Source organism: Hippocampus zosterae, chromosome 18 (assembly GCF_025434085.1).
Source record: "Hippocampus zosterae strain Florida chromosome 18, ASM2543408v3, whole genome shotgun sequence".
In the NCBI taxonomy this organism is placed as follows: domain Eukaryota; kingdom Metazoa; phylum Chordata; class Actinopteri; order Syngnathiformes; family Syngnathidae; genus Hippocampus; species Hippocampus zosterae.
Genome location: NC_067468.1, coordinates 16366633 through 16381915, shown reverse-complemented (window position 1 = coordinate 16381915; position 15283 = coordinate 16366633). Strand labels below are relative to the sequence as shown.

The 15283-nt window shown below is 47.6% G+C and overlaps 1 protein-coding gene across 9 annotated transcripts in view; it reads right to left on the bottom strand.

Moving 5' to 3' along the window:
- Nucleotides 1-15283, bottom strand: part of dcc (DCC netrin 1 receptor) — an 88166-nt gene that overhangs the window by 21564 nt on the left and 51319 nt on the right. For all 9 annotated transcript variants that reach the window (XM_052051309.1, XM_052051305.1, XM_052051306.1 and 6 more), the window contains exons 9-15: nt 14276-14430; nt 13824-13972; nt 13585-13723; nt 10365-10414; nt 4122-4263; nt 2665-2775; nt 1520-1714 (exon numbers count right to left, since the gene is read on the bottom strand). In XM_052051309.1, the coding sequence (XP_051907269.1) occupies nt 1520-1714; nt 2665-2775; nt 4122-4263; nt 10365-10414; nt 13585-13723; nt 13824-13972; nt 14276-14430 (941 nt within the window). The remainder of the gene's footprint in view (nt 1-1519; nt 1715-2664; nt 2776-4121; nt 4264-10364; nt 10415-13584; nt 13724-13823; nt 13973-14275; nt 14431-15283) is intronic.

Genomic DNA, 15283 nt, shown 5'->3' with positions numbered 1-15283 from the left:
GTGAGAAACGCGCACTGAAAATCCACTCATATCAGCAATTTGCCCCAAAAATGTGATTTTTTTTCTTTTAAAGTGCTTGGCCACGTGGCAGCCAATCAGGCTTCAGAAATTGCTTCTTTTTATGCACACACTTAACCACATTCACTTTGAAACGTGACATTTTTGGATGGATGCTGCAGCCCAGCGTCGACGTCTCCCTTTTGCTCAAATCCAGCTGAGAGATGTCAGCAGAAGCGATTGCCACGCGTCGCCCCGCTCATGGAGAGACCATGCTGCGTGTTCCCCGTTAAGCGTCCAACACTTGCATCAGTTCAACAAACACCCCCCCCCCGCGTGCATGAATGACTACCATGAATTATAAATGCCACGTGCATACTGTATGCAGACTCCCTCCGCCCCGGCGCGTGCGGTACGACTCTTTCATTACTGTTCCATTAGAGACCCGAGATGGTGAATTTGCATCTGCGTGAAAGCCGTCGCACAATTTGTTAACGTCTTTTTGGCACGCAAATTGCTCGCTGCGCGTGGAGGAAGACATTATTTCCACCTTAAGCAGCTCTCTTATTAAATTCCTCTAAATTATGGATTAGAATTAAATACCTTATTTCATCATCACAATTCATTTTACAACTACGTCAATATTGGCATTCCTTGCCACGCGCGGGTTGATTTATGGAACGCGGAAACACATTTGTTGATGCAGTATTTGCTGTTAATAAGTAGGCGGCTGTCGCCGATGTGCGCAATCATTGAATAAATCGACGGTTTCTTTATGCAACGATAGAAAAGGAGAAAAGGATTTTGACTGCAAAGGTAAAAAAAAGCCCCCCCAACAAATTGTAATTACACGCACGCGGATAAATGGCAACCCAAGATGTCACTTGGACCCCAAGGAAGAATTAAAAAAAAAAAATTCAAGGTACCGCTAATCAAAGCGAAATGCTTCAACAGGTTAAGTCTTCTGGAACCTGGCAGGCAAATGCTGCCAAAAAAAAAACCCGGAAGAAGTATGAACAAACGACTACCACCTATGTATTAATTTCTTTTAAAACAACGTATACGTTTAGAAATCCTTTCGCTAATGCACTCAACGTTGCGTTCTATTCATCTCAGTCTTTTTCATCACGGCATCAGTGGCGCTTCTTGAGTCACGGAAGCTTTTAGCAAAGCTTTAGCTAACAAAAGCCAGCAAGGCCTGCAAGAGTAATAAATATTATTTCTGTAGTGGGTCGCTGGAAGGTTGTGTATTCCTAAAAATGAAAAAAAAAGAAAAAAAAAAGGACTTGAGGAAATAGAGTTGCTGTACCATAAAGACGACTAATAATAGAGATATCGCGATGGGGCGAGTTGATGGTGTTTAGAGAACTGAAGCAATCGGAGGGGGCCACAAAGAGACGAGTTTGAGTGACTTGAATGACTTTCCTGGCGAGAGGATGCGTTCAGGCCTTTTCACACAACGCACCGTTTTTTTCTGCGTAATCTTTGTTTGGGGGCGTGTCACCCTCCTCCCCCTTCTTACCCAAGTTTTCAATGGAGTAGTATCTCTGCTTGCTGTCCACTCGAACCGTTTCGGCGTAGGGACTTCCTACGCCGTAGCCAATGATGTAACCACGGACCAGAATGCTGGGACTGAGGGGGGGAGTCCATGACATGATGATGCTGTTGGGAAGGGGCCTGACATGCAAAGAGCTGGGCTGGTCCGGAACCTGGCTCTCTGTTCAAAAATAAAAACACAAGAACAGACTGTATTGTCATCAGAAAGGGCAAATGTTTTTGGTTCCTGAGTGTTCATTGCGTGTCTGCTCCCCCCCCCCCCCTGCTCAACATATTCTTGTTAGCCTCGCCCTGCTCATTCCGTCCTTCCTGACGTTATTAATGACCAGCTCAATGTGTATCTCATTAGTGTCTTTAGCCTGATTATATTTAACTCCCCTTCACCTATTTAGTGAGGGGTTTCTTTCGTTTTTCTTTGAGCAGTTAGTCGATTGTCAGGTGTGTCGGGCATTGATTACGTATACCACAGAAGTGACCTTGAAGAAATATGTGCGATTTGTCGCTGTGCTAAAATCCAGCCTCTGGCTGCTACTGCTAGCAGATGCTAACGCGGTTAGCCGAGTATTAAGCACTTTGTGTTCAAAGTCTCCATCACGTTAGCATTTCTTTTAGGGGAAGAAGCTCCCTTTCTTCATTGAGTAATAATCCATCGAAAGTAGATCAATGGTTCCGCCCAACACCATGCTAACACAGCTAACCTTGTTGGTTCTTTTGATTCAATTGAAATAAGAACAAAACGGATGCTTCGGCCTAAATAAACAAGAGGCGCAACAGCAGCATTCCACCACCCAAAAGCTATTTTGTTTACATGCGGTGTCTGATGCTTTTCCTTTTTTGAAGAAAGATCTTTGTGCATCATTTATAAAAGTCATCAATTATGTAGAATTGGATTGTATTGCTTCTGTCCTTTTCATTCATCCCCCTCCACTCTAAAAGTGAAGCTTCCATCTATTCACGTGTCCTGCCCTTTGAACGCGTTAAATATTTATGAGTATAGTGCCGGTATTTACATGTTGTTTCACAGATCACTGAACTCGCACAAAAACAAAGACACACCACACACACACACACACGTTGAGAAATGCACGTATGCATATATTGGTATCTCACCGTCCAAATCATTCTCGGGTGTCTCCGCTGTATACCACTCACTGGCTGGACCTGTTCCGTTGGTGGTCATGGCTGCGACCTGGAAACTGTACTGACTGCCCTTATCAAGGCCTGGAGGGAGATGAAAATGAAATCATACAAACCGCGTACATTAGATTCATTTTCTGTGCATTTAATTTGAACGACAGACAATGCAAGACCTTGTTTATTCACATGTTTTTTTTTCTTCTTTTCCTGTCAGAGGTCAAACATTCATTCATTCATTCATTCATTCATCTTCCAAGCCGCTTGATCCTCACTAGGGTCGCGGGGGTTGCTGGAGCCTATCCCAGCTGTCTCCGGGCAGTAGGCGGGGGACACCCTGAATCGGTTGCCAGCCAATCGCAGGGCACACACAAACGAACAACCATTCGCACTCACACTCACACCTAGGGACAATTTAGAGTGTTCAATCAGCCTACCACGCATGTTTTTGGAATGTGGGAGGAAACCGGAGCACCCGGAGAAAAGCCACGCAGGCCCGGGGAGAACATGCAAACTCCACACAGGGAGGCCGGAGCTGGAATCGAACCCGGTACCTCTGCACTGTGAAGCCGACGTGCTAACCACTGGACTACCGGGCCGCTGAGGTCAAACAGTATTGGATAAAAAAAAGGGGTACTTAGAGCGGATCCCTGATGCGATCCCATCTTAAACTCCTCTGTCACAACTACAGTACATCTCACCACTGTTCTGCTGTAACCCATGAGTGATTTTCTCGAGATCTAAAAAGGCACGACGTGGCTCCCCAACCTTGGTCGCGCTCGCCATTTTCAGTGCGCGATTTGAAGACTTTGTCAGAAGTGGGAAACACCTTTCCTCGATTGAAAAATCATTAAGTCAATCTCATTTGTATCGGTCTCATTCTCTCCTGTTATTGACTGAGACGAGAAGAACCTTCGTTGCATGTGAATGAACTGTGCATAGATTGAAGATGAATACAATTTCTGTGAATAAAGATTGAATCAAACGTTCTTGGTGTGATTACTGGTGATGATCACGAGACAAAGCGCTCGCGGGCGCACTGAGGCCGCCAACCTGACACTGGGAAATGATCCAGATAAAGAAGACAATCTCCGTAGGAAATAATGAAAAGGAAGCTCCTTTGCATTTAATTCATTTCAGCTACATTGTAAAAATAGCTGCTGGCAGTATGAAAAACACACACAGACACACACAGTTGTATACATCTGTATGTGTAAAATATGCAAATGATTTGAAAAAGCCTCAGGCTGATCATGGTTTTGTAATAAGCAGTCCCTCAGGATTCATCATTGTTTTAGAATCCCACTCGAAAGCTTAAACTGCTCATCAGACCTGCCAAACATGAAATGATTGTTTTTGGGAGAAAACTCTCGCTAGCGTAAAGCCGGCGGAAGCTTTATTTACAAACGCAGACCACATGGTTGGAGTCTCACCTGTGCAAAGGTACCACAGGTTGTTGGGTTCAATGGCTTCCTGGTCCCCGCGGCGACCGGTCTTCCTATACTTGATCTTGTAAGCGCTGATGATGCCGTTGTGAGCGCCGCGCGGAGGCGGCTGCCATGACACTTTTATGCTCTGGAAAAAAAATAAAAATCGCAAGAAACAACCCATGAAACGATGGCGGGCAGCCGTGTTCCCAAACGATTGGATGGCAGACACCCGTAAAGCAAAAATCCATTTCAACTTTCCATTGATGCGGCAAAGAGTGGGCAAAGTATAAATGGCGACGAAATACATCCGATCGAAGGCAGCAGTAATCATCAGAGTTTCATCCATCCATCCATCCATCCATCTTCTACCGCTTATCCGGGGCCGGGTCGCGGGGGCAACAGCTTTAGCAGGGAAGCCCAGACTTCCCTCTCCCTAGCTACTTCTTCCAGCTCTCCCCGGGGGATCCCGAGGCGTTCCCAGGCCAGCTGGGTGACATAGTCTCTCCAGCGTGTCCTGGGTCTTCCTCGGGGTCTCCTCCCGGTGGGACATGCCCGGAACACCTCACCGGGGAGGCGTTCAGGAGGCATCCGAATCAGATGCCCAAGCCACCTCATCTGGCTCCTCTCAAGTTTCACTTGCCATGATTTGTGTGTTTATCTCTCGAGTCTGTGGACATTTTCTCTTTGTTTAGTCGTAGGTGGGGTGAATGCTAATTGCTTCATTTGCATGTTAACCACACACCTCGACCTACCCGGACAAATACACACATGCGCACGCACACACAACAGCTGTTTGCCAAGGCCCAAGTGTGCAATGCTGTGAGACAGCTGCTATCAGCCATGGCACACTCATTGGCTTCTGCACACTAATGAATGAAGACTAATGGATTACAAAATGTATTCATCAAAAAGATGATTCATCCTTTACTCTGTTGCTTGTTGACGCACGCTGCTCCTCTTTATGCCAGTTTCTTTATAAGGTCACCTTTCCCATTTTCTTTCCCATTTTCTTAGAGCTAGGCGGCTTCTACTTGGTGGAAGTGTGCGTAAAGCCCCCAATCATCAACACACGTCGGAGGAATCTCCAAACTCGATTCAGGAAGGTCAATTTCGATCGACTTCCTGTATATTCAAGTGTCACGGCGCCAGGCCGTTTTGTTTGGAATGAACAAGTTAAAACAATTTGTGAACTGTTGCTATCGCGGAGGCCCCTAGCCAATGTTGCGCTAGGTTCTGGACAGGTTCTAGGATGTTGATGGGTCTGCTCAAGACCTTGGCAGAACATCACCGCCTCCCTCGGGCATCTTCACTGCGTTGGTTCGATAAAAGTTCAAGGTCATTTGAACCGCCATCGACATTTCGTCATCATCACTCTTGCAAACTTGACGAGAAGAAAATGTAGCCGCCATGACGGCAGCATGTTAAAATCCAAGAGAAGACGCCATCTGCCGTCACACGCGCCGGAAGTTAAACACTTTGCCGCTATTTGGGATCAGAGCAAAATGAAACGGGCAGCCAAGTACAAAATGCAGCAATCCTTCCGAATTCTGTTGCTAAGATGCACCGACACGCGTTTCACCTTCCAGTCTTGAATTGTAGTCCAGTTTTGATGCCGTGGACCACATCTTGAGCGCGCATTTATGCGGGTGGCGTCCGTTTCTCCCCAGCAGTCCAAGCAGCAGTTTAAAAATTCAGCCGCCGTGCTCGTGACGGGGGCCACCGAGGAATTCGTTAACATTTAGCGCGCACCTGTTCCATGTGCTTGTCCTCACCCTGCTAATTGATTACAGCAGAACTGATGATTATGGAGGGGGGGGGGAGCAGTTGAGACGAGAGGATGTTGTTTGCCAAATATCTCCATATTGGGTCTTTTCCTCGCCTGCCCCCCCCCCCCCTCCACACCCCCCACCCGCCCTCAGGCCTGCCATCACTGGTGTGCTTCATTAACTAATTAGTCACTTTGACAGCACACAGTTGGTTGGGTGGTCTCCATGGAAACAATACGGGAGTTAAATACACGTTGGAACAAATCCGACAGAGGGACACGGCGGCAAACCATCCATGAAGGAGAATGGAGAGCCTCTTTATTTAGAGACCAGCGAGAACATACCACAATGCGCCATCGGCAAACAAACGCAATATTCTAAAATAAAATAGAAAAAAAATTGCATATACCGAAGACGCCCCCTTTCACAATCTCTTTCTGCGGTCACTTTTCAACTTTAAGCAACAGCGAGATGCCAAAACGCTAGCATTAAAGGAACCCAAGCTAAGTCCCGTCGCAAAGTTAGTCTTGACGCAGATGTTTTATTACCTTACTTGCAAAATCCCTCCACAATACACAACAGGAACCTTTGAAAAAATATTTCCAACACCTCTGCAGTCTCAAGCTGTACATTGAGCTGGAAAAAAAAATCCAAATCCCAAAGCACAGACTTTGTCTCCCGATTCGCATATAAATGATCCAGTCCTTTAATCTCTCCCCGTGGCTATCTGACCTATTTCGTCTCAATTATACCCTACTCATTAAAGATAAAGATGACTTGAAATGAAGAGCATTTACCGCCCGCCCCCCCCCACCCCCCACCCCTATTTTAGTTGCTCGCGACTCCCAATAGCAAGCGTCAACATGAAAACCCCGCCATATGTTAACGACTTTGTTTTGGTCGCTTCTCGTCTCTCCCGCTGATAAACGAGACGGGGGACTGGATTAAATAACGACACATTTTAATGGGAAAACAAAAAGCCCGAAATCGACCTCCCTCGCTCAGACGGACTCGATTTACAGAGCGCCTCCCATGCATAAAAAACGCCTGACCGCAAGGACGCCAGAATAGACACGCACGCTTACTCATCATTGCGATTTTTTTTTTTTTTTTTGTCGTTGCTCTTTTTGCACTTGTCGTTAGATGCCAAACTGCATTGGGTCAGGTCGGTTATGTGGACTCTTTGCGATGACATGTCATGTTGAACACAAGCAAACCTGCTCCAGAAAAAAAAAAAAATGGGTGCTTGATTTGAAGGGAATACCTCCATTCTGAAAACAACCAAACTTTAAACAGGAAGTGGAATTAATTCGCTTTGGGTTTCAGTATGCAGACTGGCACTGAGAATGCTATACAAAACACAAACAACCAACTGTGTGCCTTATGAGCACACTTTCACACTCACACACACACACACACACACACACACACACAGAGTCAGGTGAATAAACACTCAGAATTCAATCTGGTGATTGTTTGTTCACGGCCTCCGGGCAAAAGCTGCAATCGCACCAAGTGTGTGTGTATGTGTGTGAGTGTGTGTGTGTGTGTGTGTGTCTGCGTGGGCGTGTAAAATAGCAACGAAAAGTGGTCCCCACAAAACACATAAACCGGTCTGTGTGTGTGTGCGTGTTTGTGTGTTTGTGTGTGTGTGTCTGCGTGGGCGTGCGCGCCTCCGGACAGCAAATGGATGGTGATCGCATGCTCGGCGGACATTTTGCAGCGCCATTGTGCATTCATGAGGTTAGCCGTAAAGATGCATGTTTTATGAGTTTTTTTTCAAAGATCTACTTTGGTGAGGATGATGCAACAAGGCCATTATTTTCATAAAACCAAGGCGACGTCTTGACGCAGAAGAGAGCACGCGCGCACTTGAATAACAAATACATACGCTTTACGTCGTCCACCGTTTCCCGTGCGTTGTCATTAACATTACATCCAACTTATTGGGTTGTTTTACTGACCCGATAAGATATCCTTTATTTGTCCCACACTGGGGGAAATTTACAGTCTACAGCAGCAAAATTGTGGGTAGAAAGCAGAAAAAACCACAAACAAATATGGATTAGGTCGCAGTGTTATTTACAATTGTTTTTCCACATCATTTCATAAATTTTTAAGCATTTGTATTCAGCGTAATCCCATACATGTTGATGAAGTGCGGGAGGAATCCACGGTCGCGCTGGCCAGCGCGCTGCCCTGCGTGTTCGACATTCAACCGCTCCACCGAGCATGACAAGCGCTTAATCATTCTTGGGCAAGGCATCACAGCCTATTAATAATTGCTCGCGCCGTGCCACCTATTACAACGTACCTCGAGGGACATCACGAATCCGTACGTTATCACGGTCGTTTCCAATAAAATGGCCGCCAACGACGGGGTAGAATACCGTTGGAACGGTTAGAGATGTAAAAGCATGAACACGTCATACGTGTAGATGAGAAAACATTTATTCGTATTGGCCATTATCCCGTTATAGCATTTAAAAAAAAATAAAAATCTTATTCATCAAAGAAGAACGATCGCTGGAGATTTGCGGACCGTTGTTTGGGAGAGGCCCGCCCGTCGTGAAAAGGGAACGTAAAAGTCATTTCAGCGGAATGATTTGCGGTTGCATTAGTTACGACTTGAATGGGTCCGAGTTTCTCCGAGAGTCGACGGCGAAGCGATTATTCCCATTTCGCTTGGGTCATAAAAGTTGAAGTGAAGCGATCCGTTCACGGCGTAACGGATGTTTCCACAATCCCGTCCCTGATCCCGACCATCCAAAAGTCCGGCGAAATAAAAACGTCTGAACTCCCAACAGAATTCAAAGGAAAGGCCCGCCGAGGGTCGTATTCACCCAAGCATGCCACGACAGCAACGCTCCGCCGAGCAAGCGGAGAGGGAATTTCTAGAAATGCCAGATTTGAAATTGATTTCCCAAAAGCTGCTTTGATCGGGCCGCCGCCTCCTAAACGGCAGGGGGGATTCAAACTTTGCTAACAACTGACCGAGCCTGCTGGATAAGTCCAAGAGTCCGACCATCTTTGCTGCATTTTTCGTTCATCTCGATCTATTTGTCCAGAGCTCAAGTGCCACTTACGAATTCGTCCGAAGCTACGCTGCGAATCTACTCCGACGTGCTCCAAAAGGGGTTGTGCACTCGCAAGCACTTCGAAGCATCTCATTACTTTGGATGCGCCCGACGTTTGTTCTGTCAACACGATGGCGACATCTGCTCAGCCTCCAGACAAACACAGACACAATTCGGTGCACGTCGTGTGCATGTACGTTATTAAGGCAGGGGGGGGGGGGGGGCAGGTGCGCAAATCCCCCTTTTCATTTGGCTTCCTATTTCGAAATCGGCCCTCATGCATGAGCGGAGATGCTTGCGACTCAAATGCAGCCGGGCCAGCTGGGACACTCTGGACTGAAAGAAGAGGCGGCCATGACCGTTCCAGGAAAGCACCGGCGCTCCGAATAGGATTTATGGAAACACAATCAGGAAAAAAAAAAAAAAAAAAAAAAAAGGTCTTAGACGTGAGAAGAATGAATAACATCAAGAAATCCATCAAAACAAATGAGAAAACATGTTACGCAGCGATAGTGGACAAGAAGCTACGGTTTGAACGATTAGGACTTAAATCAAACAATCGTCTGGTTTCCGGTGATCTCTACTGGGAAAGAAAAGCCGACTCCCTCTTTCTCGACATCCAACCGGAGCTGCGACATCACGCATCCATCAAGGCTTTGGAGCAGGGAAATATCAATCACATGCAGGAACGTAAGCAGACGGAAAGTAAATGAGGTCAGCTCTCCGCAGACCGTCTCAACCTCCCGTTCGTGGACGTGAATTATGAGCCGGCCACGTTATATTTGGAATCATTTTTCGGACTCGCCGATGCTGCCGTGCACAGATGAAATAGAACGCTGTTCCCCCCCCCACCCCAAAAAAAAAGAAGAGTCTAAAAGGCACAAACGCTCAAGAATTACAATCAGGCTCTTGAGGGTTCCGGGGTACTATTTCCTCCGGAAGAACATTTTCAAGATTTCATATTTGAAAGCCTCCGTTTGCTGCATTTGCAGAGCGCGGTGGAAAACGAAGCCGCTTCACAAGAGGGAAACACTTGACTGATGGCAATGTCACCCGCGTACACGTCAGAATGGAAATAATCAATCACAGAGTCATCGTTTGCCTTGTTTACATCAAACTCCATTAAAAGTTCATGTGGGCTCAAAGTCGCGTACCAAATTGCGTCGGACATATGGGGAAGAATTATAATTGTGACGCGTGGAAGAACGCACAAATGATCGGGTTTAGCACACAAAATATTTCCGTGACCCATTTGTTATGAATTCCCACGTCAGAGGTACACAAACTTTAATTTTTATGGCTCGTGTGCATGTCGACGTTGAAGAATCAAAGGGAAAGAACACATACTAGCAACATCCTTAAAAAACAACACTTTTTGAAATCGAAATGTTCGGAAATCTTACCCTGGAAAGCACAACCTCTAAGGTGATGTTCTGGGGAGGAGCGCCGGGAACTGCATAGGAAAGAAAAAAAACAAAAACAAAAATACATGCGGTGTTAACCTCCTCATTAAAAATAAGGATGATAATAATAATAATAATATTATTAATTATTAATATTAATAATATTAATATTATTAATTATAATACTAATTTATTAATTATTAATATTATTAATTGTTGATATTAATAATATTAATATAATAATAATAATATAATATTAATGAGCGGCCCAGTAGTCCAGTGGTTAGCACTTGGGCTTCACAGTGCGGAGGTACCGGGTTCGATTCCAGCTCCGGCCTCCCTGTGTGGAGTTTGCATGTTCTCCCCGGGCCTGCGTGGGTTTTCTCCGGGTGCTCCGGTTTCCTCCCTCATTGCAAAAACATGCGTGGCAGGCTGATTGAACACTCGAAATTGTCCCTAGGTGTGAGTGTGAGCGTGGTTGGTTGCTCGTCTATGTGTGTCCTGCGATTGGCTGGCAACCGATTCAGATTTTGTCCCCCGCCTACTGCCCGAAGACAGCTGGGATAGGCTCCAGCACCCCCCGCGACCCCAGTGAGGATCAAGCGGTTCGGAAGATGAATGAATGAATATGAATGATAAAAATAATATTGGAGTCCCCAAAAAGTTCCGACCACATCTGTGAAGGCGCATTCTTCACGGCGGTGATCCGTAGCCAAGCCTCGGAGGAGTGCCGCTTTACAAGTGTGCACTCGCGCGGTGCAAGCTGACATCCATTTCACCACGAGCGAGATCTTTTACCAAATGTCAAATCGTACTCGCCGACCATTTTATCGCTTTATTTATTTCACTCGGAGCCCCGTTCAAAAGCCTCAACGCTGACGCTGGTCCAAAACTCTCGCGTGACGTCATGCGTTTGTATCGCAAATTCAACACGGAGCAAATCGAATCTCTTCAAAAAGGCAAAAGGGCGGCAATGCGAGGAGCTCTCGCATCCGGCGTGGCGACGCGCCGCGACCCGCATACCAGTCGGGTTGAAGGCTCCGAGCGAGTCCGGCAGCTAGCACAGTAAGATGAAACACCTTTAAGCGGGATAGCGGCTCGCTACTTCGGCTAATGGCTCCATCGGCCCCGTCGCAATGTGGCCGGCCTCTAATGTCAAAGGCTGCAAGTCGGAGTCCAATTAGGAGTCCACTGCGGCGCGGCGCGGCGAGGCGAGGCGCTGCGCGGCAACACTGCCGCTGTGACTAGAATGGCGATGAGTGGGTGCGGAGCGATGCTGAGCCATGTTTACTTCCTGGACGCCGCCGACGCAACCGAGATTAGAATGAGTCATTGATTTTGGCCATTTTTATAAATTCCTCGAAAATGAGATTGCCTACGTGAAAGGATTTTCTTCGAAGTAGAACTTCCTTATATGGATGTTTTTCCCCGCACTTGCGTGAGTCTTGGGCGGCCCGGTAGTCCAGTGGTTAGCACGTTGGCTTCACAGTGCAGAGGTACCGGGTTCGATTCCAGCTCCGGCCTCCCTGTGTGGAGTGTTCTCCCCGGGCCTGCGTGGGTTTTCTCCGGGTGCTCCGGTTTCCTCCCACATTCCAAAAACATGCGTGGCAGGCTGATTGAACACTCTAAATTGTCCCTAGGTGTGAGTGCGAATGGTTGTTCGTCTCTGTGTGCCCTGCGATTGGCTGGCAACCGATTCAGGGTGTCCCCCGCCTACTGCCCGGAGACGGCTGGGATAGGCTCCGGCACCCCCCGCGACCCTAGTCAGGATCAAGCGGTTAGGAAGATGAATGAATGAATGAATGCGTGAGTCTTCTCTGGATCCGAGGCGCGTGCGCTACATGTTAGCGAGCAGGCAATTTGGGGATCTTCATAAAAAGATGGCGATCTTAGTCTCTCTCCGAAAGCGCTTTATGTAGGTCTCTCCGCCTGCCCCCGCGACCTCTTCATAAGCAGATGAAGACGGACGAACGCTTTGAACGAACGCCGTCGTACCACCTAGCCGATTCACCGTCCGCAGCTTTATCTATTGATTCAGCCGCTCATGGCGTGCGCTTGAGCGTGAGGGGAAAGTCATCGGGCCACGAGTCGCGGTTATCGCACAGCCGCAGATGGGGAGATGCACAATACAAGCGCCGCCCGCCCGCCCGCCCGCCCGCGTATCGGCGCTCGCTTAGTGTCAGATCATTTGTGTCGCGCCGCTGCGGCTGGACAGATGACTCCATTATCGTTCACCGGCTACGCGTGCGAGGTTATTTACGACGACGTTACCTTACGGGCCACCACTTAGGTCTACAGATTTATATCCGGGTAAATATTCTCCTCAGAGCAATTACAAAAGAGCGAAGCACAATATCATTTGACTTGAATTTACGGCAAAACGTAAGCGCCTTACGCCATGCGATTTTATTTGAGTTCATTGCCAACCAAGGACAAAAACAACGATAAAGTATTTTACGGACAGCGCCCCCAGTGGTGATCCAGTGGTTAGCGCGTCAACCTCACAGTGCAGAGGTCGCTCCCGGCTGCGGCCTTCCTGTGTGGACTTTGCGTGTTCTCGCGTGGGTTCTCGGAAAATGGATGGATGGATATTTTACGGACAATTAGGCGCACCGTATTATTAGAAACAAATTCCCATGAGCGGTCGATTGAAAAAATAAATACTGCAAATCTGGCGTAAGGCGCGCAGGCTTAAATGGCAGATTATTTTTGTCAAGCATTGTAAAACAGTTTATTCTATCGGCACCGTATTTTTATTTGATAAGTTTGGCGCCATTGAAATAGTCAAAAGATGACGGACTTCAAATCCCAGTTGGCAAAAAATAACGCCAGGACGTATTATTTGCATATAAAGAGGAGACGAGAAGTGTGCACGCGTGCGTTTGTGTGTGAACTTGATGAGAGTGTCACACTGAGAAACGATTAATTAAAAATGGCGGGTCCCCGGTGAAACGACTGACAGCAGAAGAGCGCAAGATTCAAGTTGGCGCACCCGCGAACGCACGCGCACCCGGCAAATAAGCCGTCAACCGCGAGGCTTCATCTGAAGATGCCTCCAACCGATAGCCGAAGCTCAACGCGGCTTGAGAGCTTTCAATGGCAGAAATTCTCAGACTTGAAATCCAACACGGGTTGCTTCGTTCAAAGATTTTAATGAGAAATGCAGTCAATCGACAAGAATAGATGAAAAAAAAAAGAATCCAATAAAAAAAAGACTCACCATCGGATTGGGTGGTGACGACGATATCCTCTGAGGGAGTGCCACCTCCAAAGCGGTTGACGGCCAAAACGGAAACGGTGTACTGTGTGAATTTATTGAGTCCCTCCATCTTGTAGTTCAATCCGTTGACATCGACGCTCTGAACACAACGCATACGAGGAATTCGATTTGGCCTTTTTTTGGGGTTGTGGGGGGGGTTTGGGGGGGGAAGCGATTTCACAAGGTAGAAGCGTGCTGACCTGCTCCTTGCTTGAGAGGCTCTCTGTCCAGAGAACTCTGTATCCCAAGATTGGTCCATTTGGAGCACCGGGGGGGTCCCAATTTACCTGGATGGAGGTTGGTGACAGAGCTTGGGCCCGTAGTGAGTCTATCCTACTGGGGACCTGGACTGTAGAAACAAAACACAGCGAAGAGGGACGCAGCTTTGATTTGATATACAGCACACGTTACGTTTGCGCCGGTGTGGGTGTGGCGCATTCAGACAAGCTTGTTGCAAAACATAAAAAAAACGCTTCAAGAAGAATTTGGAATCCATTCGAATGCTGTGGAATCTCGATTTAGCCCCCCCCCCCCTCCCTATACACAATTACCAAAGAGCCCGTCTAGAGTTGTGATTGACAAGTCCAAATGTCGGGAGTCTGCGTATTACATCTGTACAGCATTTATCGGATCGAGAGTTCAATGAACTTACGGTCTGGTTTGGTGGTGATCCTCAAGGGGGCGGAGCTTTCTCCCGGTCCAACCTCATTGTAAGCGATGACTCGGAAGCTATAACTCGCCTCCGGCTTCAGGTTGGAAACCATCAGCTCCAACGACTCGGGCTCCGAAACGTTGACCGACCTCTCCCTGGGGCACAACGCAAAGATCGAAATCGAGATTCAAATTCGTTCATATGGAAGCAAGTGAGGAGACACTAGGAAGCCAAAATTCTTCTTTGAATGGCAGATTCTTCTCTGCCCGCCGCTTTCCTACAGCTGGCAACAATGCGCCGAGTGTTCCGAGGATCAACGTGAAAAAAAAATGGCGCCGGCAGCAACCAACTCGGTGACGTGCTCTCCTTCGAGACTCGCCAAATACTGTGTGAAGATCAACCAAAAGACATAAAAGGCGTCGTTTTGCTCATGACCGGCCGCGACTCGGCGCTGCGTCGTTGCACGGACACCGCGAATCGTTTCATGGGGGGGAACTCAAAGGCTTAACGAAGCTTCAAAGCCTGCATGTGAAAGCATTGAGTCGCGCGCAAAGTTCGTGCGGCCGTGCTTAAATCGCCGACCGGCAACTCGAAAGCGGGAAGGCGTAACCGCCGATGCTAAAACTTTGATTACCTTTTCATTTGCCGTCCGCATTTTCTTAGCGGCCAATTAATCGAAGCCGTTAAGTTCTCCTCCGGCGCCAGCCTCTCTTTATGGCTCTTTGTGAACACACACGGCCTTGAAATGGGCCCCCGGGGTGAAATCATCTGAGCGCAGTATTGATAGCGCCGCCCTTGGCAAATTAAGACAACGGATTTACTTTCGTCTAGGGCAACATAAGCATGATGTCGTCGCGCTCTTTACATCACGGGCAAAGTATAATGGCGCGAGAGCGACCATTCTGTGCCCGGACCGGATGGACGCAGCTTCGGAGGATTCGACGTCCTTTTTCATTCCATTTACCGGGGGGTGAAAATGGAAAATTTGCAAGCCCAAATGGCTTGATG